This window comes from Myodes glareolus, chromosome 19, assembly GCF_982192425.1.
Source record: "Myodes glareolus chromosome 19, mMyoGla1.1, whole genome shotgun sequence".
NCBI lineage: Eukaryota > Metazoa > Chordata > Mammalia > Rodentia > Cricetidae > Myodes > Myodes glareolus.
Genome location: NC_142044.1, coordinates 37,946,468 through 37,971,058, shown reverse-complemented (window position 1 = coordinate 37,971,058; position 24,591 = coordinate 37,946,468). Strand labels below are relative to the sequence as shown.

The following is a 24,591-nucleotide window of genomic DNA, read 5'->3' as shown; positions in this document are numbered from 1 at the left end:
CTTGTCCCTGTTCACAGGGGGCAGTACAAGCAGGCCAGCTCAAGATTCCTCCTGGCTACCACCCGCTAGACGTGGAAAAGGAATGGGGCAAGCTGCATGTGGCCATTCTGGAGCGGGAGAAGCAACTCCGGAGCGAGTTTGAGAGGTGGGCCATGTGGAGTGTGGTGCAGTGGGGAGGCAGCAGGCACGGGTGGGGCCCTGCAGTGGCAGGGGAGCCACCCCAGGGTGAGTCATTGCCTGAGGAGGAAACCCCCCCCCCCCTTAGGCTGGGAAACCCAACCAAGCTCCATTACTCAGGGCCAGTAGGGCAGTACACCCCAGACAGGCAGTGAGGCCAGAGCAGAGGGGAGCCACTCTCTGGTCCCCGAGTGTGGTGGGCCAGTGACTCACTGTGGGCCTCTGGGGTCGTCTGGTTCATAGGCTGGAGTGTCTTCAGCGCATCGTGAGCAAACTGCAGATGGAGGCTGGGTTGTGTGAGGAGCAGCTGAACCAGGCCGACTCCCTACTGCAGTCGGTGAGGGGGAGAGGAGAGGCGGGGCGAGGGGGCAGAGTGGCAGGGTAAGGGTGGAGTGGGCACCCCTCCAGGCCTGAGGGAGGTGGGAGGAGCCCTGAGCTGCTTACTCTGCAGCCAGGGCTGTGGTCTGCTGGGCTACAGGCGCAGGGTGTGGCACTAGGGCGGGAAAACCAGGCCCTTCTGGTTTGCTGCCAACTCTGACCTCCTTTTGAGAGCAGAACTGGCCTCTGGCCACCAGGCAGGACTCTCAGCCTGCTTGACTCATTCCAGAATAGCCCTCTTTCCTTCATCCCCTCCCTTTTAAGGAAATAGAAAGTGGGGAGACCCCAGCCTCATTGCTGGATAAGTGCCTTGGGGCCCAGAAGGCCCAGGCTGTGTGGGCCGGGGTGGGAGCAGTTGTGCCGTAGATGATGGAGGGTGAGGCCGAGGGAGGGACTCTGTGGACAGAGCTGTTGCGGTCTCTGTCCTTGGGCCTAGCGAGAATCTTTTCCCAGAGAAGAGCTGATAGAGATTTGTCTAGAGGCACATTAGGAAGACACGCGGGATTGCCAGGAGGGAAAGGAAAGAATAAGAATCTGGCTGCGAGCCAGACAGGACCTTGATCTTCAGCTGGAGAAGTGGGTGAAGGGGCAACCTTGAGAACCTTAGGCAGTGAGTAGGAGAGTCAGCCAGACCAAGTCACACAGGACCTTCTTGCAGGACATTCGGCTGCTGGCCTCAGGCAAGGCGGCTCAGCGGGCGGGGGAGGTGGAGCGAGACCTGGACAAAGCTGATGGCATGATCCGGCTGCTCTTCAATGATGTGCAGACCCTTAAAGATGGGCGGCACCCACAGGGCGAACAGATGTACCGGAGGTATGTGCCGTACCTAGGAAGGGTGGGTTAGGTGGCCTGAGACCCACCTGACCCTCGTGCCAACTGCCGTGCCTTCTCAGGGTTTATCGTCTGCATGAGCGCCTGGTAGCCATCCGCACTGAGTACAACCTCCGGCTGAAGGCAGGAGTGGCTGCCCCTGTGACCCAAGTGACCCTGCAGAGTACACAGAGGCGCCCAGATCTAGAGGATTCTACCCTACGTTACCTGCAAGACCTGCTGGCGTGGGTAGAGGAGAACCAGCGTCGAATAGACAGTGCTGAGTGGGGCGTGGACTTGCCTAGTGTAGAGGCCCAGCTGGGAAGCCACCGAGGCATGCATCAGTCTATTGAGGAATTCCGGGCCAAGATCGAGCGGGCACGGAATGACGAGGTAAGCAGGACACTTGGGGTAGGCGATGGTTGTGGGCCAGGCCCGGGCCACTGCAGACCTTACGCTCCTCTCTTTTGCAGAACCAGCTCTCCCCTGCCACCCGGGGTGCCTACCGAGACTGCCTGGGTCGCCTGGACCTGCAGTATGCAAAGCTGCTGGTGAGTGGGGGGACTGCAGGTGGCTGGGAGGGGTGGGCAGCAGCAGTCAGCTGACTCATTCCTTCCTACTTAAAGAACTCCTCCAAGGCCCGCCTCCGGTCCCTGGAGAGCCTGCACGGGTTTGTGGCGGCAGCTACCAAGGAGCTGATGTGGCTGAATGAGAAGGAAGAGGAGGAAGTGGGCTTTGACTGGAGTGACCGCAACACCAACATGGCTGCCAAGAAGGAGAGTTACTCGGTGAGGCAGCTTTTTCTTCACAGTACCGCTGTGTTCACTCTCTCCCTTCCCACTCACATCCCTGTTGTCTCCCACGGTCGGGAGCCCTTAGAGTTCAGCTTCAGGGCTCTGTGGAGACGGGCATGGGACTTGCCTTACATTTACAGCCTTCCTGAAATTGCCTCTGAGACCCTTTCCTTTTTTGTCAGGCCCTGATGCGAGAACTGGAAATGAAGGAAAAGAAAATCAAGGAGATTCAGAATACTGGGGACCGGCTGCTGCGGGAGGACCATCCTGCCCGGCCCACAGTGGAGGTGGGGGCACGACTGCAGGCTTATGAGCTTCGGCGTGTGTGTGTGTGTGTGTGTGTGTGTGTGTGCGTGTGTGATGGGACTGATGGCGTGGGGGTGGAGTCTAAGGACCGTGTTGTCTACAGTCCTTCCAGGCTGCCTTGCAGACCCAGTGGAGCTGGATGCTACAGCTATGTTGTTGCATTGAAGCACACTTGAAAGAGAACACAGCCTACTTCCAGGTGAGGACCAGAGTGCCTCAGTCTCCTGTGGCTCTGCTTCAGTGCCCTGGAAGAGCCCCCATAGCCCCTGACATATGTGTAGCCCTGACTGCCAGTCCTCCTGGGGAAGGAGTGGTTCCAGCACCTCGTCCCTCAGATCTGGCTTCTTGACCTTTGCTTGCCTGGGGTTTGGGCTTGTTGGCCTTGTATGACCCTTCCTGCTGCCCCAGTTCTTCTCAGACGTACGGGAGGCTGAGGAACAGTTGCAGAAACTGCAGGAGACATTGCGCAGGAAGTATACCTGTGACCGCTCCATCACCGTCACCAGGCTGGAGGACCTGCTACAGGATGCCCAGGTGAGGTGGATGTGAACAAGAAACAGAGGGACAGACTGGATGGAATGTGGGCTCTGTGGGTACCTGTGGATGGGGTGGAAGGCCAGCAAGGCCAAGGAGACACACAGGGTTGTGGCTGTGCAGCAAACAGAAAGATGGGTGCCAGGCTGGTGGGCTGGCATGAACCACTTCCCTCTATCTGATTAGAGCTGTCAGCAGCCCTGTGGTGGATCGACATCGATGATTGGAGCAGGCATAGCTGCAGTGCCGTGAGGGGCTGCTGGGTAGCTGGCCGTGGTGCCCATATACACTAGGGCATGGTTGGGGGTATCTCCAATAGTCTCAGTACTCTGGATAGGGAGTCCTAGAGGCAGAGGGGAGAGGAGGAAGCTGGTTCTATGATCTGCAGAGCCTGAACCAGCTACAGTACTTACCTGAGAGGATGGGAGAACTTGGTGAGGTTTCTTCTTCCTCTGCTCCCTTTAGGTTAGATGGGGGAGGAGCATGACCTTCTTTTACAGTTAGAAGGGGGAGAGAACAGGGCCGAGGTCATTGCAGGGGCTGGTTTGTAAGTAGACCAGCTTCCTTCTTTAGAGGATGTAGGAGTGACCTTGGGTAGGGTAGGGATGGGGTACCTAGTCTTGGTTGGAAGGAAGGAGGTCTGTGGAAGCCTGTACCCTCTTGCAACTGTACCTGCCTTTAAGCGCCCTCATTCCTAGCATCAAAAGCCTCCCCAGACAGGGTACTGGGGGTGTCTGCTGCTTTCTGGGCCAGGTATCTCTGCATCTGAAGTGAGATGGATTAACCTTGAGCCTCCCCTCCCTCCAGGACGAGAAGGAACAGCTGAATGAATACAAGGGGCACCTCTCAGGCCTGGCCAAGCGCGCCAAGGCCATTGTGCAGTTGAAGCCACGTAATCCTGCCTACCCTGTGCGGGGCCACGTGCCTCTGCTGGCTGTGTGTGACTACAGGCAGGTGGAGGTAAGAGCTGGGCTAGGCTGTGCACAAGCCAGATGGGATGGGTTGGCCAGGGCATAGTTTACTTTGCCTACATTCTTTACTACTCTGACTATCCCAGGTGACTGTGCACAAGGGTGACCAATGCCAGCTGGTGGGTCCTGCCCAGCCATCCCACTGGAAGGTACTCAGCAGTTCCAATAGTGAGGCTGCTGTGCCTTCAGTGTGCTTTCTTGTTCCACCACCGAACCAGGAGGCCCAAGAAGCCGTCACTAGGTGGGTAACCTAGGGTTCATGGCTGTAGGCAGGTTGTTTGCCATGAGGAGGGTTCTGGACGCTTCTGAACATGGTCCTTGTCTCCTAGACTGGAGGCCCAGCATCAGGCCCTGGTCACACTGTGGCACCAGCTGCACGTGGACATGAAGAGCCTTCTGGCATGGCAGCGCCTCAGTCGTGACATACAGCTCATCCGGTCCTGGTCACTCGTCACGGTAGGACTGCATGCTGACCACGGGTACCAGGGAGGATGGAAGATAGTGTTTTGTGGGCACCATTTGGCCTGGCACCATTCCCAATGACTTGTGCCACCTCCAGTTCCGTACACTGAAGCCGGAGGAGCAGCGCCAAGCTCTGCGCAACCTGGAGTCGCACTACCAGGCCTTCCTTCGAGACAGCCAGGATGCTGGCAGCTTCGGGCCTGAGGACCGGCTGGTGGCAGAACGCGAGTATGGATCTTGCAGCCGTCACTACCAGCAGCTACTACAAAGCCTGGAGCAGGGTATGTGATGGGCAAGGCCTTGTGGGGCAGCAGGGAGGCGGGCTGTAGGCAGGCCATTTCTGATTAACCTGGTTGCTTCCCCAGGCGAGCAAGAGGAGTCTCGCTGTCAGCGATGCATCTCGGAGCTCAAGGATATTCGGCTGCAACTGGAGGCCTGTGAGACTCGGACCGTGCACCGTCTGCGGCTACCACTGGACAAAGAACCTGCACGGGAGTGTGCCCAGCGCATCGCTGAGCAACAGGCAGGCGCAGTCCCCGTTTATATCTCCCCCCACCCCACCCTGCAACCGCTCTCGCCCTCAAGGGAAGCTGGTTGTTAGGCTCTGCCGGTCAGTGTGCTCCTTCTGGTCTCTCTGCAGAAAGCCCAGGCTGAGGTGGAAGGGCTGGGCAAGGGAGTCGCCCGCCTCTCTGCTGAGGCTGAGAAAGTTCTAGCCTTGCCAGAGCCGTCACCTGCTGCTCCCACCCTGCGCTCGGAGTTGGAATTGACCCTGGGCAAGCTGGAACAGGTCCGAAGCTTATCTGCTATCTACTTGGAGAAGTGAGTATCCCTATGCAGGTTTTGGGGTCCAGACGGCCTCCTCCGTGAGGGCAGTGACTGCAGACACTTTCTGAGCAGAGGAAGGATGAGGGTGGGGGTATAAAGCAGCAGCGAGGGCCGTTGAACAGTCTGGCTAGGGGATGGTGGGCGTGGGTTTGGACCCGTACAGCAGCTTGAGGTGGTAAGGAATGCTCAGAGCCCGATGCAGTTTGAAGATCATAGCCATAGATCTTCTTGATGATGGAATGTGAGGTGTGGGATAACGGTGTGGGAGCCAGCTCAGTGAAGAGTAGGGGAGAGGATGGGTTGGAGCAGAGCTTGCTCCAAGTTGTGAGGAGAAGGGAGTACAGATGGGAGGGAGGAGAGAAGGAGAGAGGGAGGAGAGAAAGAGAGGGGGAGGAGGGAAGGAGAGAGGAGGGAGCGAAGGAGAGGGGGAGGAGGGAAGGAGGAAGGAGGGAGGGAGAGATGCCATGAGGTGTGGCCAGGCTGTTGGGCTCACAAGGAAGGGCCAATCTGCTACATGGAGGGCTTCTGTGAGTTTAAGCAATGGATGAGCTTCTTGGTGGAGAAACATGGAGATCTAGGTGGAGCATCATTAAGACTGGAGCAATGCTTGAGACATTAGAGGGGCAGGGCAGCAAGATGCTCCCTGGGCCTCTTGACCTCATCCTTTTAGGATCGTTCCTTGCATGAGCTCTTGGTGGCATGAAAGCCTTTCTGGAGCCCAGCCCCTTCTGCCTATCGTCCTGTGCCTAGCTGCAGAGTTTCTGTGCTTTTCTTTCTGTTTTGTTTTTCCCCAACATGTTTTGATTCAGAAGCACAGTAGGTACATCCATAGGGCCTGGCTTTCAGAAGCCTTGTGCCCTCATCATTTATTTCCAGTATGCATTGCTACCTGTATTACATAGCCACCCAGCCTTTACTTCTATTTTTAGATATTTAATTTTTAGTTTATGTGTATTGGTATTTTGCCTGCATGTATGTCTGTATGAGGATGTCAGATCCCCTGGAACTGGAGCTACAGACAGGTGTGAGCTGTCATTTGGGTGCTGGGAACTGAACCCCAGTCCTCTGGAAGAACAGTCAGTCTCCTAACCACTGAGCCATCCACTTTTTTTTTTTAAAGGAGTGCATTCTTTTTTTTAAAAAATATTTATTTATTTATTTGTTGTGTACACAATATTTTTCCTGTATGTATGCCTGAAGGCCAGAAGAGGGCACCAGACCCCATTACAGATGGTTGTGAGCCACCATGTGGTTGCTGGGAATTGAACTCAGGACCTTTGGAAGAACAGGCAATGCTCTTAACCTCTGAGCCATCTCTCCAGCCCGAGCCATCCACTCTTGATTAACAAATGTTAATACAGTGTTCGGTTAGGATCGGCTCTGTTCTACTTCCTGTGTGCTCAGCCAGTCTTGAGCTGGAGTTTGAGGATTGTGCTGCAGGTGCTATCACCTGCTCCAGGACTGTAGAATCTGCTGCTCCTGGCTGGAGCATCCTCCCTCGGGGTCTTCTGGCTTATGTGACCACTGCTGTGGCCAGGCAGGGTATGGGCATAGCAGGAGGTACCTAGAGGCTCCAGTTCCTTCATCTAGGGTGTGTTGCTTAAGCTCGTGTATTTCCTGGCTGAGTCTTGCTCTCTCCTTCCTAGACTTAAGACCATCAGCTTGGTAATTCGCAGTACCCAGGGGGCTGAGGAGGTACTTAAAGCCCATGAGGAGCAGCTCAAGGAGGCCCAGGCTGTGCCTGCCACTCTCCAAGAGCTTGAAGCCACCAAGGCCTCATTGAAGGTAGCATTTGGGAACTTGTGCTTCACTGGGGACAGGGTCAATAGGAGTCTGTGTTAAAATAAGTGATACCCACCCTGCCTCATCCAATAGAAACTGCGGGCCCAGGCGGAAGCACAGCAGCCTGTATTCGACACCTTAAGAGATGAGTTGCGGGGGGCACAGGAAGTTGGTGAACGGCTACAGCAGCGGCACGGTGAACGGGACGTGGAAGTGGACCGTTGGAGAGAGCGCGTCACTCAGTTGCTGGAGCGCTGGCAGGCTGTACTAGCCCAGACTGATGTGCGACAGCGGGAGCTTGAACAGCTGGGTCGCCAGCTTCGCTACTACCGTGAGAGCGCAGACCCACTGAGCTCCTGGCTGCAGGATGCCAAGAAGCGGCAAGAACAGATCCAGGCTGTGCCAATACCCAACAGCCAGGCTGCCCGAGAACAACTGCGCCAGGAGAAGGTAGGCCCTGATAGGTGCGGCATGTGGCAGGGCGCAGCCTGTAGCTCGATGCTAACCCCTTATTCCCTCCCTTCCTCAGGCCCTACTGGAGGAGATCGAGCGTCACGGCGAGAAGGTGGAGGAATGCCAGAGGTTCGCCAAGCAGTACATCAACGCAATCAAGGTGAGGCTCCCCCGCTGCCGGCTCTAAAACTCAAACCCAGGGCCCTCGCAAACCTGGACTGTGCCCGAGAAAGCTTGTGAGACAGCCTGGGGATTAGGCGCAGGCAACCAGAGTGTCAAACTGGCAGCTGACTGCCTTGTGTGTCTATAGGACTATGAACTCCAGCTGGTCACCTACAAGGCGCAACTTGAGCCTGTGGCCTCCCCAGCCAAGAAGCCCAAGGTTCAGTCTGGATCGGAGAGTGTCATCCAAGAGGTAGGATGGAGGTGGGCCAGGCCTCAGCTGAGCAGGGGGCTACAGGGGGCTCAGGGGGCTCTCGGTTATTGATGGGCATTCTCCTCTCTCCCAGTATGTGGATCTGCGTACACGCTACAGTGAGCTGACCACACTCACGAGTCAGTACATCAAGTTCATCAGTGAGACGCTGCGCCGCATGGAAGAGGAAGAGGTATGTATGCCTCGGGCTGTGTGGGCAGGGTGGGGGAAGCCCCATTTTCTGACTGCAAGTGCAGTCCCTAGGCACCTATCTGAGACCACTTGTTACAGTTCACTCCAAGCCCCATGCCCAGTGCTGCACAGTAACCCATCCCAGCACGGCTCCCCAGGTCGCCCTTTCTTATGGCCCCACTTGATCTGGCTCGGCTCTGCTCTCGCCTGGTGGCTAGTGTGCCCTTTCTTTTTGTTTCTACATGCATCCTTCTGGCTCACATACATGCTCTTCCTTGGGATTCTGTGTTAATGTCACTGGGGTTCTTGCCCTAGGAAGAGCTGGTGTATGCTGTTGTCTGGTTTGGAGAGGGGCGTCTCAGAGTAACTTGGCCAGGCATGGTGCCATCTGTCTAGTTCCCTACGTCCCAGGTGGCCTTGTTGGCCTGCTTATAGCCCTACCTACTCTTTGCCCCTGTTTGCCAGCTTAAAAGGCCTTCTGTGCTGGCTCTGGTCTGCACGGCTATCCCTACTTTGGCTGCCTCACCATGCCCCTGCCCCACTGGGCTTTGGGAACAACCCCGCTCCCTGTGAGGGGAGAGGGTCCTTTTGTGGGAACCAGGCCTGAGAGGGTCTGGTAAGGTTCAGGGAGTACTGTGGTATGGTGGGTGTGGCTTGCAGGCTCTGCAAGCCTCCTGCTTTGCTCTCTTTCTCTCTCCCTGTCCATCTGTCTCCGTCGCCTGTCTGCGGGAAGAGGGGAGGACGCCTGGGCCTCCTTCCCCAGGCTGGTGAGCATGGTGGGGCCGCTATGCTCGCTGCCCAAGTACCCTGGGCGGGTGCACGCTGTCTCCTTGGCTGGGTTGGAACCTCTGTCCTCCCTCTTCCCCCCAAATCGTGCTGTCCAAGTGAACTGTGGTGGTACCTTCCGTGTAATGTGAGCGCCTGGCACCCTCCCTACACTCATGCTCTTCCTCTCTCTGCTGCTGCCGCAGAGGCTGGCTGAGCAACAGCGGGCAGAGGAACGAGAGCGACTGGCTGAGGTAGAGGCTGCGCTGGAGAAGCAGCGACAGCTAGCTGAGGCACATGCCAAGGCTAAGGCACAGGCGGAGCTGGAAGCACAAGAACTGCAGCGGCGCATGCAGGAGGAGGTGGCGCGACGTGAGGAGGCAGCGGTGGACGCACAGCAGCAGAAGCGCAGCATTCAAGAGGAGCTGCAGCATCTTCGGCAGAGCTCAGAGGCAGAGATCCAGGCCAAGGCCCAACAGGTGGAAGCTGCAGAACGCAGCCGGATGCGCATTGAGGAAGAGATCCGTGTAGTGCGCCTGCAGCTGGAGACAACTGAGCGCCAGCGTGGGGGGGCAGAGGGTGAGCTACAGGCTCTGCGTGCGCGAGCCGAGGAGGCAGAAGCACAGAAACGGCAGGCTCAGGAGGAAGCTGAGCGCTTGCGAAGGCAGGTGCAAGATGAGAGCCAGCGCAAAAGGCAAGCAGAGGCAGAACTGGCACTGCGTGTGAAGGCTGAAGCTGAGGCGGCTCGAGAGAAGCAGCGGGCCCTGCAGGCCCTGGAGGAACTGCGACTGCAAGCCGAGGAGGCTGAACGGCGGCTGCGCCAAGCTGAGGCAGAGAGGGCACGCCAAGTACAGGTGGCTCTGGAGACGGCGCAGCGCAGTGCAGAGGCAGAACTGCAGAGCAAGCGTGCATCCTTTGCAGAGAAGACAGCACAGTTGGAGCGCACCCTGCAGGAGGAGCATGTGACTGTGACACAGCTGCGGGAGGAGGCTGAGCGGCGGGCACAGCAACAAGCTGAGGCAGAACGAGCCCGGGAGGAGGCTGAGCGGGAACTGGAGCGCTGGCAGCTGAAGGCCAATGAAGCGCTGAGGCTGCGGCTACAGGCGGAAGAGGTGGCCCAGCAGAAGAGCCTGGCACAGGCCGATGCAGAGAAGCAGAAAGAAGAGGCAGAGCGCGAAGCACGACGACGTGGCAAGGCAGAGGAGCAGGCTGTGCGGCAGCGAGAGCTGGCCGAACAGGAGCTGGAGAAGCAGCGGCAGCTGGCGGAGGGTACTGCACAACAGCGCCTGGCTGCAGAGCAGGAGCTGATCCGCCTGCGGGCTGAGACAGAACAGGGTGAACAGCAGCGGCAGCTGCTAGAAGAGGAGCTGGCCCGGCTACAGCGGGAAGCAACTGCAGCCACGCAGAAGCGCCAGGAACTGGAGGCCGAGTTGGCCAAGGTGCGAGCAGAGATGGAAGTGCTGCTGGCCAGCAAAGCACGAGCCGAGGAAGAGTCTCGTTCTACCAACGAGAAGTCTAAGCAGAGGCTAGAAGCTGAGGCAGACAGGTTTCGAGAGCTGGCCGAGGAGGCTGCTCGTCTGCGTGCCCTGGCTGAGGAGGCCAAGCGGCAGAGGCAGCTGGCCGAGGAGGATGCAACTCGCCAGCGGGCTGAGGCAGAGCGAGTGCTTACTGAGAAGCTAGCGGCCATCAGTGAGGCCACCAGGCTCAAGACCGAGGCAGAGATTGCCCTCAAAGAGAAGGAGGCCGAGAACGAGCGCCTACGGCGCCTGGCTGAAGATGAGGCCTTCCAGCGGCGGCGCCTGGAGGAGCAGGCTGCGCAGCACAAGGCTGACATAGAGGAGCGCTTGGCCCAGCTGCGCAAGGCATCAGAGAGTGAGCTAGAGAGGCAGAAGGGGTTGGTGGAGGACACGCTGCGCCAGCGGCGACAAGTGGAGGAGGAGATCATGGCACTGAAGGTGAGCTTTGAGAAAGCTGCCGCTGGCAAGGCAGAGCTGGAGCTGGAGCTAGGGCGCATTCGTAGCAATGCTGAGGACACAATGCGCAGCAAGGAACAGGCGGAGCAGGAGGCAGCTAGGCAGCGGCAGTTGGCAGCTGAGGAGGAGCAGAAGCGCCGGGAGGCTGAGGAACGCGTGCAGAAGAGCCTGGCAGCTGAGGAGGAAGCTGCACGCCAGCGCAAGGTTGCACTGGAGGAAGTTGAGCGGCTCAAGGCCAAGGTGGAAGAAGCCCGGCGCCTGCGAGAAAAAGCAGAGCAGGAGTCGGCAAGGCAACTGCAACTGGCCCAGGAAGCTGCCCAGAAACGACTGCAGGCAGAGGAGAAGGCGCATGCCTTTGTGGTGCAACAGCGAGAAGAGGAGCTGCAGCAGACACTTCAGCAAGAGCAGAACATGCTGGAACGGCTACGGAATGAGGCAGAGGCAGCGCGGCGGGCTGCTGAGGAGGCAGAGGAGGCCCGGGAGCAGGCAGAACGGGAGGCCGCACAGTCACGGAAACAAGTAGAAGAGGCAGAGCGGCTGAAACAGTCAGCCGAGGAGCAGGCACAGGCACGGGCTCAGGCACAGGCAGCTGCAGAGAAGCTGCGCAAGGAAGCCGAGCAGGAGGCAGCACGTCGGGCGCAGGCAGAGCAGGCGGCATTGAAACAGAAGCAAGCAGCTGACGCAGAGATGGAGAAACATAAGAAGTTTGCAGAGCAGACTCTGCGGCAGAAGGCCCAGGTGGAGCAGGAGCTGACGACACTAAGACTGCAGCTAGAGGAAACGGACCACCAGAAGAGCATCCTGGATGAGGAGCTGCAGCGGCTAAAGGCCGAGGTAACAGAGGCAGCCCGGCAGCGAAGCCAGGTAGAGGAGGAACTCTTCTCTGTCCGCGTGCAGATGGAGGAGCTGGGCAAGCTCAAGGCTCGCATTGAAGCTGAAAACCGGGCACTCATCCTGCGTGACAAGGACAACACGCAGCGCTTCCTGGAGGAAGAGGCTGAGAAGATGAAACAGGTGGCGGAGGAGGCCGCGCGGCTGAGTGTGGCTGCCCAGGAGGCAGCACGGCTGCGGCAGCTAGCGGAGGAGGACCTGGCGCAGCAGCGGGCCCTGGCAGAGAAGATGCTCAAGGAAAAGATGCAGGCAGTACAGGAAGCCACGAGGCTGAAGGCTGAGGCTGAGCTGCTACAGCAGCAGAAGGAGCTTGCGCAGGAGCAGGCCCGACGGCTGCAGGAGGACAAGGAGCAGATGGCGCAGCAGTTGGTAGAGGAGACGCAGGGTTTCCAGCGGACTCTGGAGGCAGAGCGGCAGCGGCAGCTGGAAATGAGTGCAGAGGCTGAGCGCCTCAAGCTGCGCATGGCTGAGATGAGCCGAGCTCAGGCCCGGGCAGAGGAGGATGCCCAGCGCTTCCGGAAGCAGGCTGAAGAGATTGGTGAAAAGCTGCACCGCACTGAGCTCGCTACACAGGAGAAGGTGACACTGGTGCAGACGCTGGAGATCCAGCGACAGCAGAGTGATCATGATGCCGAGCGTCTGAGGGAGGCCATTGCTGAGCTGGAGCGTGAGAAGGAAAAGCTCAAGCAAGAGGCCAAGTTGCTGCAGCTCAAGTCTGAGGAGGTACCGCCCTCCCTCCTCACAGGCGGAAGGGCGGGCTGGGTGGCAGGGAGGGTCTACCCTTGGTGGTGAGTGCTTCTGGGTCTCCATCCTCCCTGAGAGCTGACCCTTTTCCCATCCCCAACAGATGCAGACGGTGCAGCAGGAGCAGATACTGCAGGAGACACAGGCCCTGCAGAAGAGCTTTCTCTCCGAGAAGGATAACCTGCTACAACGGGAACGCTTCATCGAGCAGGAGAAGGCCAAGCTGGAACAGCTTTTCCAGGATGAGGTGGCAAAAGCAGAACAGCTCCGCAAGGAGCAGCAGCGGCAGCAGCAGCAGATGGAGCAGGAGAAACAGGAGTTGATGGCCAGCATGGAGGAAGCCAGGAGGCGGCAGCGCGAGGCAGAGGAGGGTGTGCGCCGTAAGCAAGAGGAGCTGCAACATTTGGAGCAGCAGCGGCAGCAGCAGGAGAAGCTGCTGGCTGAGGAGAACCAGAGGCTGCGTGAGCGGCTGCAGCGCCTGGAGGAAGAGCACCGAGCTGCACTGGCACACTCTGAGGAGATCGCCAGCACTCAGGCTGCTGCTGCAAAAGCCCTGCCCAATGGCCGCGATGCCCTCGACGGCCCATCCGTGGAGGTGGAACCTGAGCATACCTTCGAGGGATTACGTCAGAAGGTGCCAGCTCAGCAGCTACAGGAAGCAGGCATTCTCAGCATGGAGGAACTGCAGCGGTTGGCGCAGGGCCACACCACAGTGACTGAGCTCATGCAGCGGGAAGATGTGCGCCAGTACCTGAAGGGCCGCAGCAGCATTGCAGGACTGCTGCTGAAGCCCACCAATGAGAAACTGAGTGTCTACACAGCCCTACAGAGGCAGCTGCTTAGCCCTGGGACAGCTCTTATCCTTCTGGAGGCCCAGGCGGCCTCAGGCTTCCTGCTGGACCCTGTGCGGAACCGGCGGCTGACCGTCAATGAGGCTGTGAAGGAGGGGGTTGTGGGTCCTGAGCTGCACCACAAGCTCCTGTCGGCCGAGCGTGCTGTCACTGGCTACAAGGACCCCTACACCGGGGAGCAGATCTCCCTCTTTCAGGCCATGAAGAAGGACCTCATCGTCAGGGACCATGGCATCCGCCTGCTGGAGGCTCAGATTGCCACAGGGGGCATCATCGACCCTGTCCACAGCCATCGCGTGCCTGTGGATGTGGCCTACCAGCGTGGCTACTTCGATGAAGAGATGAACCGCATCTTGGCAGATCCGAACGACGACACCAAGGGCTTCTTCGACCCCAACACGCATGAGAACCTCACCTACCTGCAGCTGCTGGAGCGCTGTGTGGAGGACCCCGAGACAGGCCTGCGTCTCCTGCCACTCACTGATAAGGCCGCCAAAGGTGGCGAGCTGGTGTACACTGATACAGAGGCCCGTGACGTCTTTGAGAAGGCCACTGTGTCTGCACCATTCGGCAAGTTCCAGGGTAAAACTGTGACCATCTGGGAGATCATCAACTCTGAGTACTTTACCGCAGAGCAGCGACGTGACCTGCTGCGGCAGTTCCGCACAGGCCGCATCACAGTGGAGAAGATCATCAAGATTGTCATCACGGTGGTGGAGGAACACGAGCGGAAGAGCCAGCTCTGCTTCGAGGGGCTCCGTGCCCTCGTGCCTGCTGCAGAGCTCCTGGACAGTGGGGTCATCAACCAAGAACTCTACCAGCAGCTGCAACGGGGTGAGCGTTCCGTGCGGGAGGTGGCCGAGGCAGACAGTGTGAGGCGGGCACTGCGGGGTGCCAATGTCATTGCCGGTGTGTGGCTGGAAGAAGCAGGGCAGAAGCTGAGCATCTACGAGGCCTTGAAGAAAGACTTGCTGCAGCCAGATGTGGCTGTGGCCTTGCTGGAGGCCCAGGCTGGCACTGGGCACATCATCGACCCTGCCACTAGTGCCCGGCTGACTGTGGATGAGGCGGTGCGCGCTGGCCTAGTGGGTCCTGAACTGCATGAGAAGCTCTTGTCGGCTGAGAAGGCTGTGACAGGCTACAGGGATCCCTACTCAGGACAGAGTGTCTCCCTGTTCCAGGCCCTGAAGAAGGGTCTCATCCCCCGGGAACAGGGACTGCGCCTACTAGATGCCCAGTTATCCACTGGTGGCATTGTAGACCCCAGCAAGAGCCATCGTGTGCCACTGGATGTTGCCTACACTCGGGGCTACCTGGACAAAGAGACCAACAAAGCCCTGCTGACACCCAGGGATGATGCCAGAGTCTACCTTGACCCCAGTACCCGGGAGCCAGTAACCTACAGCCAGCTCCAGCAGCGGTGCCGGTCTGACCAGCTGACTGGGTTGAGCCTACTGCCAGTCTCAGAGAAGGCTGTCCGGGCCCGGCAGGAGGAGGTCTACTCTGAGCTCCAGGCCCGTGAGGCACTGGAGAAGGCCACAGTTGAGGTTCCCGTGGGCAGCTTCAAGGGCAGGACAATGACAGTGTGGGAACTCATAAGCTCTGAGTACTTCACCGAGGAGCAGCGGCAGGAACTGCTCCGGCAGTTCCGCACAGGCAAGGTCACCGTTGAGAAGGTCATCAAAATTCTTATCACTATTGTGGAGGAAGTGGAGACCCAGCGGCAGGAGCGATTGTCCTTCAGTGGCCTCCGGGCCCCTGTGCCAGCCAGTGAGCTCCTGGCTGCCAAGATCCTCAACAGAGCTCAGTTTGACCAGCTCAAGGATGGCAAGACGACAGTCAAAGATCTGTCCGAGGTGGACTCCGTGAGGACCCTGCTGCAAGGCAGTGGCTGCCTGGCTGGCATCTACCTGGAGGACTCGAAGGAGAAAGTCACCATCTATGAGGCTATGCGCCGTGGTCTCCTCAGAGCCAGCACAGCCACACTCCTGCTGGAGGCCCAGGCAGCCACTGGCTTTCTAGTGGACCCTGTGCGGAACCAACGTCTCTACGTCCATGAGGCTGTCAAGGCGGGAGTCGTGGGCCCCGAGCTCCATGAGAAGCTACTGTCAGCTGAGAAGGCGGTCACTGGCTATAAGGATCCTTACTCAGGCACCACCATCTCACTGTTCCAGGCTATGAAGAAGGGCTTGGTCCTCAGGGAACATGCCATCCGCCTGCTGGAGGCTCAGATCGCCACGGGTGGCATCATTGACCCTGTGCACAGCCACCGCTTGCCCTTGGACGTGGCCTACCAGCGTGGCTACTTGGATGAGGAGATGAACCGTGTGCTGGCAGATCCAAGTGATGACACCAAGGGCTTCTTCGACCCCAACACACAAGAGAACCTCACCTACCTGCAGCTGCTGAAGCGCTGTGTGGAGGACCCCGAGACAGGCCTGCGCCTCCTGCCACTCAGAGGGGCCGAGAAAACCGAGGTGGTAGAGACCACACAGGTGTATACGGAGGAGGAAACTAGGAGGGCGTTCGAGGAGACACAGATTGACATCCCTGGTGGTGGCAGCCATGGTGGCTCCTCCATGTCCCTGTGGGAGGTGATGCAGTCCGACATGATCCCGGAGGATCAGCGAACCCGGCTCATGGCTGACTTTCAGGCTGGCCGAGTGACCAAGGAGCGTATGATCATCATCATCATTGAAATCATCGAGAAGACTGAGATCATCCGCCAGCAGAATCTTGCCTCCTACGACTACGTGCGCCGCCGCCTCACTGCCGAAGACCTGTACGAGGCCCGGATCATCTCCCTCGAGACCTACAACCTCTTCCGGGAGGGCACCAAGAGCCTCCGTGAGGTTCTGGAGATGGAATCTGCCTGGCGCTACCTTTATGGCACAGGCTCCGTGGCCGGTGTCTACCTGCCTGGCTCCAGGCAGACCCTAACCATCTACCAGGCCCTTAAGAAGGGGCTGCTGAGTGCTGAGGTGGCCCGCTTGTTGCTGGAAGCACAGGCAGCCACAGGCTTCCTGCTGGACCCTGTGAAGGGTGAGCGGCTGACTGTGGATGAGGCCGTGCGGAAGGGTCTGGTAGGCCCAGAACTGCATGATCGGCTGCTCTCCGCAGAGCGGGCTGTTACTGGCTACCGTGACCCCTATACCGAACAGACCATTTCGCTCTTCCAGGCCATGAAGAAGGAGCTGATCCCTGCTGAGGAGGCTTTGAGGCTGCTGGATGCCCAGCTAGCCACAGGAGGCATTGTGGACCCCCGCTTGGGTTTCCACCTCCCTCTAGAGGTGGCTTACCAACGTGGCTACCTCAATAAGGACACGCATGACCAGCTGTCGGAGCCCAGTGAGGTGCGCAGCTATGTGGATCCCTCCACGGATGAACGCCTCAGCTACACACAGCTGCTCAAGCGGTGCCGCCGTGATGACAACAGTGGCCAGATGCTCCTGCCACTCTCTGATGCCCGCAAGCTGACCTTCCGTGGCCTGCGCAAGCAGATCACCGTGGAGGAGCTGGTGCGGTCCCAGGTCATGGACGAGGCCACAGCGCTACAGCTGCAAGAAGGTCTGACCTCCATTGAGGAGGTCACCAAGAACCTGCAAAAGTTCCTTGAGGGTACCAGCTGCATTGCCGGAGTCTTTGTTGATGCTACCAAGGAGCGGCTCTCAGTGTACCAGGCCATGAAGAAGGGCATTATTCGCCCAGGTACTGCCTTTGAGCTCCTGGAAGCACAGGCAGCCACTGGCTATGTCATTGACCCTATCAAGGGACTCAAGTTGACTGTGGAGGAGGCTGTGCGTATGGGCATTGTGGGTCCCGAGTTCAAAGACAAGCTGCTGTCAGCTGAGCGTGCTGTCACTGGCTACAAGGATCCCTACTCTGGAAAACTCATCTCCCTCTTCCAGGCCATGAAGAAGGGCCTCATCCTGAAGGACCATGGCATCCGTCTGCTGGAGGCACAGATTGCCACCGGTGGCATCATCGACCCCGAGGAGAGCCACCGGCTACCTGTAGAGGTGGCCTATAAGCGTGGCCTCTTTGATGAGGAGATGAATGAGATCCTGACCGATCCCTCAGATGACACCAAGGGTTTCTTTGACCCCAACACGGAGGAGAACCTCACCTACCTGCAGCTAATGGAGCGCTGCATCACTGACCCCCAGACTGGCCTGTGTCTCCTGCCCCTGAAGGAGAAGAAGCGTGAGCGGAAGACATCCTCCAAGTCTTCAGTGCGCAAGCGCCGTGTGGTGATCGTGGACCCTGAGACAGGCAAGGAGATGTCAGTGTATGAGGCCTACCGCAAGGGCCTCATTGACCACCAGACATACCTGGAGCTCTCAGAGCAGGAGTGCGAATGGGAAGAAATCACCATTTCCTCCTCAGACGGCGTGGTCAAATCCATGATCATTGACCGACGCTCGGGCCGACAGTATGACATCGACGATGCCATCACCAAGAACTTCATTGACCGCTCAGCGCTGGACCAGTACCGTGCTGGCACGCTTTCCATCACTGAGTTTGCTGACATGCTCTCGGGCAATGCTGGTGGCTTCCGCTCCCGCTCCTCATCTGTGGGCTCCTCTTCCTCCTATCCCATCAGCCCTGCCGTCTCTAGGACCCAGTTAGCCTCCTGGTCTGATCCTACCGAGGAGACTGGCCCAGTGGCGGGCATCCTGGACACAGAGACTCTGGAGAAGGTGTCCATCACAGAGGCCATGCACCGCAACCTGGTCGACAACATCACCGGTCAGCGGCTGCTAGAGGCACAGGCCTGCACTGGGGGTATCATTGACCCCAGCACTGGTGAGCGCTTCCCGGTCACCGAGGCTGTCAACAAGGGCCTTGTGGACAAGATCATGGTAGACCGCATCAATCTGGCCCAGAAAGCCTTCTGTGGGTTTGAGGACCCACGCACCAAGACCAAGATGTCAGCTGCCCAGGCCCTGAAGAAGGGCTGGCTGTACTACGAGGCTGGCCAGCGCTTCCTGGAAGTGCAGTACCTAACAGGTGGTCTGATTGAGCCTGACACCCCTGGCCGCGTGCCCCTCGATGAGGCCCTGCAACGTGGCACGGTAGATGCCCGCACAGCCCAGAAGCTGCGTGATGTCAGTGCCTACTCCAAGTACCTCACGTGCCCCAAGACCAAGCTCAAGATCTCCTACAAGGATGCTCTGGACCGCAGCATGGTGGAGGAGGGCACAGGGCTGAGGCTGTTGGAAGCCGCGGCACAGTCCAGCAAGGGCTACTATAGCCCCTACAGCGTCAGCGGCTCTGGCTCCACCACGGGCTCACGCACTGGTTCCCGCACCGGCTCCCGGGCCGGTTCCCGCCGCGGCAGCTTTGATGCCACTGGTTCCGGTTTCTCCATGACCTTCTCTTCTTCCTCTTACTCTTCCTCCAGTTATGGCCGCCGCTATGCCTCAGGGCCTTCAGCCTCTCTAGGGGGTCCTGAGTCTGCTGTGGCCTGACCCCTTGCCTGCACCCTGCCCTCCAGCTCTGCATGTGGCCAGGCTCCCTGTGGAGGCGCTGGGGTCTTTAACATGTAAAGGTGTCTTCCTCCCAAGCGGTGCCTAAAGTTTAACCAAAAAGACCAGACTAACACATTAATATATATGTATGTATATATATCTGATGTCCAGACAGCCTGTGTCTCGGGAAATGGGACTGGCCCAGACCCAGTGACCACTTCACTCTCTTCGGGTCTCTCTAATCCTTTCTACCTGCCACTCACCACAGCTAGGTGCCTTGGAGAATCCAGAGCTGGACACTCAGCCTACCACTCCTGTCTCTCCTGGGAGGATTCTATCTGGGAAAGGCCCCCAGACCTCTAAGCCAACCCCACTGGATGTCTACCTGCTGGTCCTAGCTGATGCGGGGAGCCGGGGACGATCCTATGAGCTGTCCCTATGAGCAGACAGCTCTCGGGCCTCTTGAGGCCTCTGTCCCAAGCCAGCTGCCTCTCCCCAGTGTGTGTCTGAATTACCTGCCTATTCAGTGGGTCTTGCTGGTGAAGGAAAGGTCCCAGGCCAACCATCTCTTCCAGCCTGCCCAGAGAAGCCCCTTCCCCATGGGAAGATAAGGCCTGGACGTGGCCCCAGCCTCCCGCCTGGCTCCTGCAGCTGCCATTGGAGCTACTATGTTTTGTAGCTCACCCACCCATACTTATCTCCCACCCCGAGACCTGAGCCTCTGCTTCAGCCTCCCGGCCTCAGCTCCCCTTGTAAGTGCCTTCTGTGTCCTTCTTGTACCCAGGCCCTAAAGACCCAGACACAGGGTAGGAGATGGACTTTCTGGCTGGGCAGGCTGAAGGGTTCTCCTACCCCAGAGGCCCAGTGACCCCTCAACCTGTGGAAACCCTCTCTGGGTGCTGCTGCCCACCTCTGTCCCAGGGAGCCCTGGCCCCTCCATGGCCCAGAGACACTGGCTGGCCCATCTGTGCTGTAAGCACCTGGCCAGTGCCGCCCTCTCCTCCTGTCCAGCCAGCCCCTGGCCTTGGTGGCGCCTGCCCCTGCCTCCACCCTCTGAGTGAGCTTTTGCATGTTTCACTAACCTTGAGCTGGTGGCAGGTGGAGATGCCAGGCAGAACACTAACCTGACCATGGGCGGGGCCCTGCGGTGTCCGCCCCTCAATAAAAGCAATTCCAACCTTCCTTTGGGTCTCGCCTTGTCCTTTGGTCCTAGGTCATCCGTGTATCCGTGGGAAGGTGGAGGCAGTGGTCCCAGGCTCTGGGCCCAGCAGATGTGTCCTGGTCAGGGTAGAGACATGAGGCTGAGGCCTGAGCTCACAACCAGGAAAACCCATGTGGTAGCTAGGCTGCCTGTACAGAAGGCATAGTGGAGAAGGGAACAGGCTATCCTGAGGTGGGCCTGTTGTGGCCCATCTCATCCGGGTGATGACCCACCCTGTGACAGTCTGGAACACCCCGTTCAGAGAGGTTCAGTCCCCACTGTACTGGCTTTGGTGCGGTACTCAGCGTAAGTCTGCGTCATGTGATCTTGAGGTCTCACTGCCAACTCAGGCTTCACAGGCTTCTCAGATAAAACCCAGGGTTTCTAGTACAATCCCTCAATCCAGGACGATCACACACTTGAAAGCACACTTTGAGAACAAATCGGAAAAGCAGAAGCAGAAGCCAAGGGTTTAAGAAGCAGTAGGGCCTGGGAGAGGCCGCGCGTGAGCCTGATGGCCTGAATTCAATCCCCGCCCCCCCCCATAAAAACCCCAGTGCCCCGTGTGCATCTAATCACAGCACTCCTACAGGGAGATCAGAGGTGGAGATGCGAATCAGCCCGAAGCTGATGGTGATACACATCACAACTGCAGACACAGGCAAGGTGGGCAGAGTAAGCTTCATATACACTAATACACACAATACACTAATATACACATATACACTAATACACACAATACACTAATATACACATATACACTAATACACATAATATACATATATACATACATATACATGTATAAGATAAGCTCACACACACATACATATATATCGCGCGCGCGCGCGCGTGTGTGTGTGTGTGTGTGTGTGTGTGTGTATAAAATTCTGCCTAGCCACTTATCATCCTGGATTTTATTTCCTGGCCCCTGACTCCACTGCTCCAGGAGAATTGAGCTTTCTCTCCAGATGGGTCCCCTTGTCTGTTGCAGAATGTCCGAGATACCAACCCTAGTGTCCTTCCTCCGCCCTCTCCTCCGCTATGCCTCCTTCTGCCCCTGGCACCCATCCTGTGAATCAGCTGACTCCTGGTACGGTAGGATCGGCGTCACACAGACAGTGGAGATGTTACCGTAAATATAAGCACACCGGCTACTGTGGCCCACGTCTGCAATCGCAGTACCTGGGAAGTAGAGGCAGGAAGATCAGGAGCTCAGAACCAAACCATCACAGAGTGAGGTCCGCCTGACCTACAGGGTTCTTGTTCTGTGTTTATAGTGACTGCAGAAAGCACATAGAACACCTGTCTCAAAAAAAAAAAAAAAAACAACCAAATATAAAATTCTAGGGGAGATGGGACGGCAGCACAGGGGTAAGAGCACTTCTAGGAAAGCAAGAGAACCTAGGCTCAAATCTCTAGTGCCACATAAACGGGCATGGCTAAGTGTGTCACCTGTCATCGAGAAGTGGAGACAGGTGGATCCCTTGGAGCTTAATGATCAGCCAGTAAGCCAAACGAAACCTTTTTTTTTTTTTTTCATTTAAAACAATGCTTCAGGAAGCCAGACATAAGCCAAAAGCAATATAACTGTAAGAGGAAATAGACAGAACACAGCTAAGTGGAAGGTTTCCACACCCTTCAATTACCCATACACAGAGCTAAAAGTCTATCTCTTTAATCCCAGCACTTGAGAGTCAAAGGCAGTGGGTCTCTGGGTGGGAAGCCAGCAGCCTGGTCTCCATAGAGAGTTCCTAATAGTACAACCCTATCTTAAAAGCCAAAAACCAGGAGGGATGTCAAAGTCGTCAGGGTTTGCTGTGGATTTTTTTCCCCTTTCCCCCAAGGCAGGGTTTCTCTGTGTAACAGATCTGGCTGGTTTGGAACTCAGAGAGATCCACATGTCTGTGCCTCCCAAGTGCTGGGATGAAAGGCGTGCACCACCACCACCGCCTGGCTTGCTGTGGATTCTTGTTCTGTGTTTACAGTGGCTGCAGAATATACTACCTGAAAGCTCACAGAACACCTCCTAAGCCAGACCAGAGTCCAAAGCTATAAAATAAGTCTTAGCAACTTTAAAAGATGCAGGCCACAAAAAAATGTCATGCTGGTGCCAGGGAGATGGATTGTTGAGGAATTAAAGAGCTTGCTCTGCAAGCTTGAAAGCTTGAGTTCGGATCATGAGAACAAGTGTAAATACCAGGTTGTAGTGGCCCATCGTAATTCTAACCTTGGAAGCTGTAGACAGGAGATCCCCAGAGCAAACTGGCTCCCAAGACTAGCTATACTGGCGAGCTCTAACTTTGAGAGAGAAATGCTGTCTCAATGTGTAAGGTGGAAGAGCAATGGAGAACAGTTCCACATGTCAACTCGAAGCCTCCACACATGTGCACACATGTGCGCCCCATACACGTGTGTGTCCACACACGTGTGCACATATATACATACACATCTTCCCCCACATACACACATGAAAATGGAAGAAAATATAATGTTATTTGATACATTGCAATTAAATTAGAAATGAGTGGCCGGTGTAGTGGTGAATGCCTTTAATTCCAGCACTCAGGCAGAGGCTCGCATAGATCTCTATGAGTTCTGAGGCCAGCTTAGTCTACATCGTGAGTTCCAGGACCACCAGAGCTACATAGTGAGACCCTGTCTCAAAAACCAATAAATTGCCAGGTGTGATGACTTATGCCTTTAATTCAGTGTGTAGAAGCCAGAAGCAGAGGCAGGTAGATCTCTGAGTTTCTGGCCAGTCTGGTCTACATAGTGAGTTCCAGGACAGCCAGAGCTACATAGTGAGACCCTGTCTCAAAAAGGGCAAAACAAAACAGCAAACAAATAAACCATAAAATAAATTAGAGATGACTAGAAAATATCTGAAAAATCTTCAAGTATTTAGAAGCTAAATATCATGTTTCAGTGTCATTCTTGGGCCAAAGAAGAAATCAAAAGGGAAACTGAAGAGTATTTCACACCGAATTACAATAAAAACAAAACAAATCAAAAGTTAGATGTGGCTAAGGTAGTACTTAAGGTAGCAATTTGCAGAATATACTAAAATTAATGGAGAAACATCTGGACTGGATGACCACAGTCTCAAAAATGAGGTGGGAGAAGAGAACCGGCCCCAGAAGTTACTGTCAGATTGTGTGCACACCACTTGCTCACACACACAGTCACATCTTTATATCCTTAGAAAGGTATATCGTTCAAATCGAGCTTTCAGTTCCATGCAAACCAGTCAGAATCCTTGAACGTTTGATTGTTTTAAAGGAAGGGGAATGAATAGATTTTAAATTTAAAATTTAAACGATTTTAAAATCGAATGGAGTAAAAAACCAAAACAATCTTGAAGAAGAAAAATAAATTTGAGGCCTTGTGCCTGAGCTGAAGAGTCAGTATAAATCTACAGCAACGGGGATAGACGGGCTGGCTCTCACATAAGGCAGGCGGGGACAGACTGCGCATCACTTCCATTTGCTTCTGAATAAAGCTACAAAGGAGTGGCAGTGACTGTTTCAACAGACGGTGCTGTGATGGCTGGCTATGTAGATGCAAAAAAATGAGTCTTGTGCAACACACAGAAGACCTCAGACTGGATCATAATCATAACCTAAAACCAAAGCATGTGAAGGAAGAAAGACAGAAGATCTCTTTTGAGCTGGGCAAAGATTCTTGAGACGCAACATTGAGAGAGTACTCCATGGGAGAAAATCCTGCTAAATCAAACGTCATCAAAATTAGAAACTTAATGTTCTCTACAAGCTCCCAAAGTTCAGTTGAAGAGTGGGAGGAGTGAGAATATGAGCAAATAGGTCAAGATCACGATGGGTACACCCACTGAAACAGTCTACCTGAGATAATGGGAGCTCACCAACTCCAGCCAGACAGCGAAAGAACCAGCATAGGACCAAACTAGTCCCTCTGAATGTGAGTGACAGTTGTATGGCTGGGGCGGACTGCAGGGCCACTGGCAGTGGCAGCAAGATTTATCCCTACTGCATGTACTGACTTTTGTGGAACTCTTTGGATGGATACCTTGCTTAGCCTAGATATAATAGGGAAGGCCATGGACCATCCCCAGAGCAATGTGCCTTACCCTCTCTGAGGAGTGGATGGGGTTGGGGGGTAGGTGGAGGATATGGGAGGAGAGGAGGGAGTGGAAACTGGGATTGGTTTGTAAAATGAAAAAAGATAGTTTGTTTTCTTTTTTTAAAAAAATTAAAAAATGTATGCCAAGAAAATAAAAAGACAAGCCACAGATTGGGGGACGTACTTTTAAGTCCTTCAGTGGATATAAAATATGTAGTAGCTAAAACCAACAGAAGTTACCATTCAGTGAGACAACACATTTGGGCTGACAGTCATTGCTGGACCACCCAGACTGCATCCTGTAACCAGTCTATTAGCCAGACAGCAACAGAATGGGCTGGAGTGACAGCTCCGTTGGCACCGTGTCTGTTGAGAAGGCATGAGGACCAGCATTGGAGCCCCAGAACCCTTGGAAGAGAAGGACATGGTAGTGTTCTCTTCTAATCCCAGCATAGGGAGATGGAGACAGGGCTCACTGGCCAGCCAGTCTAGACCAAT

The 24,591-nt window shown here is 56.2% G+C and overlaps 1 protein-coding gene across 9 annotated transcripts in view; it reads left to right on the top strand.

Moving 5' to 3' along the window:
* Positions 1-19,976, top strand: part of Plec (plectin) — a 61,864-nt gene extending 41,888 nt beyond the window's left edge. For 8 of the 9 annotated variants that reach the window (XM_087898874.1, XM_087898878.1, XM_087898879.1 and 5 more), the window contains 22 exons: positions 18-145; positions 421-514; positions 1,214-1,368; positions 1,449-1,758; positions 1,839-1,916; positions 1,992-2,153; positions 2,342-2,446; positions 2,569-2,664; positions 2,874-2,999; positions 3,807-3,959; positions 4,057-4,211; positions 4,300-4,426; positions 4,530-4,713; positions 4,798-4,955; positions 5,073-5,251; positions 6,904-7,042; positions 7,133-7,489; positions 7,569-7,652; positions 7,803-7,907; positions 8,002-8,100; positions 9,071-12,451; positions 12,576-19,976. In XM_087898874.1, the coding sequence (XP_087755000.1) occupies positions 18-145; positions 421-514; positions 1,214-1,368; positions 1,449-1,758; positions 1,839-1,916; positions 1,992-2,153; positions 2,342-2,446; positions 2,569-2,664; positions 2,874-2,999; positions 3,807-3,959; positions 4,057-4,211; positions 4,300-4,426; positions 4,530-4,713; positions 4,798-4,955; positions 5,073-5,251; positions 6,904-7,042; positions 7,133-7,489; positions 7,569-7,652; positions 7,803-7,907; positions 8,002-8,100; positions 9,071-12,451; positions 12,576-18,794 (12,594 nt within the window). In that variant the 3' untranslated portion in view covers positions 18,795-19,976. The remainder of the gene's footprint in view (positions 1-17; positions 146-420; positions 515-1,213; positions 1,369-1,448; positions 1,759-1,838; positions 1,917-1,991; positions 2,154-2,341; positions 2,447-2,568; positions 2,665-2,873; positions 3,000-3,806; positions 3,960-4,056; positions 4,212-4,299; positions 4,427-4,529; positions 4,714-4,797; positions 4,956-5,072; positions 5,252-6,903; positions 7,043-7,132; positions 7,490-7,568; positions 7,653-7,802; positions 7,908-8,001; positions 8,101-9,070; positions 12,452-12,575) is intronic. The other variant, XM_087898882.1, reaches the window with a different exon arrangement.
* The last annotated feature ends 4,615 nt before the right edge of the window (positions 19,977-24,591 follow it).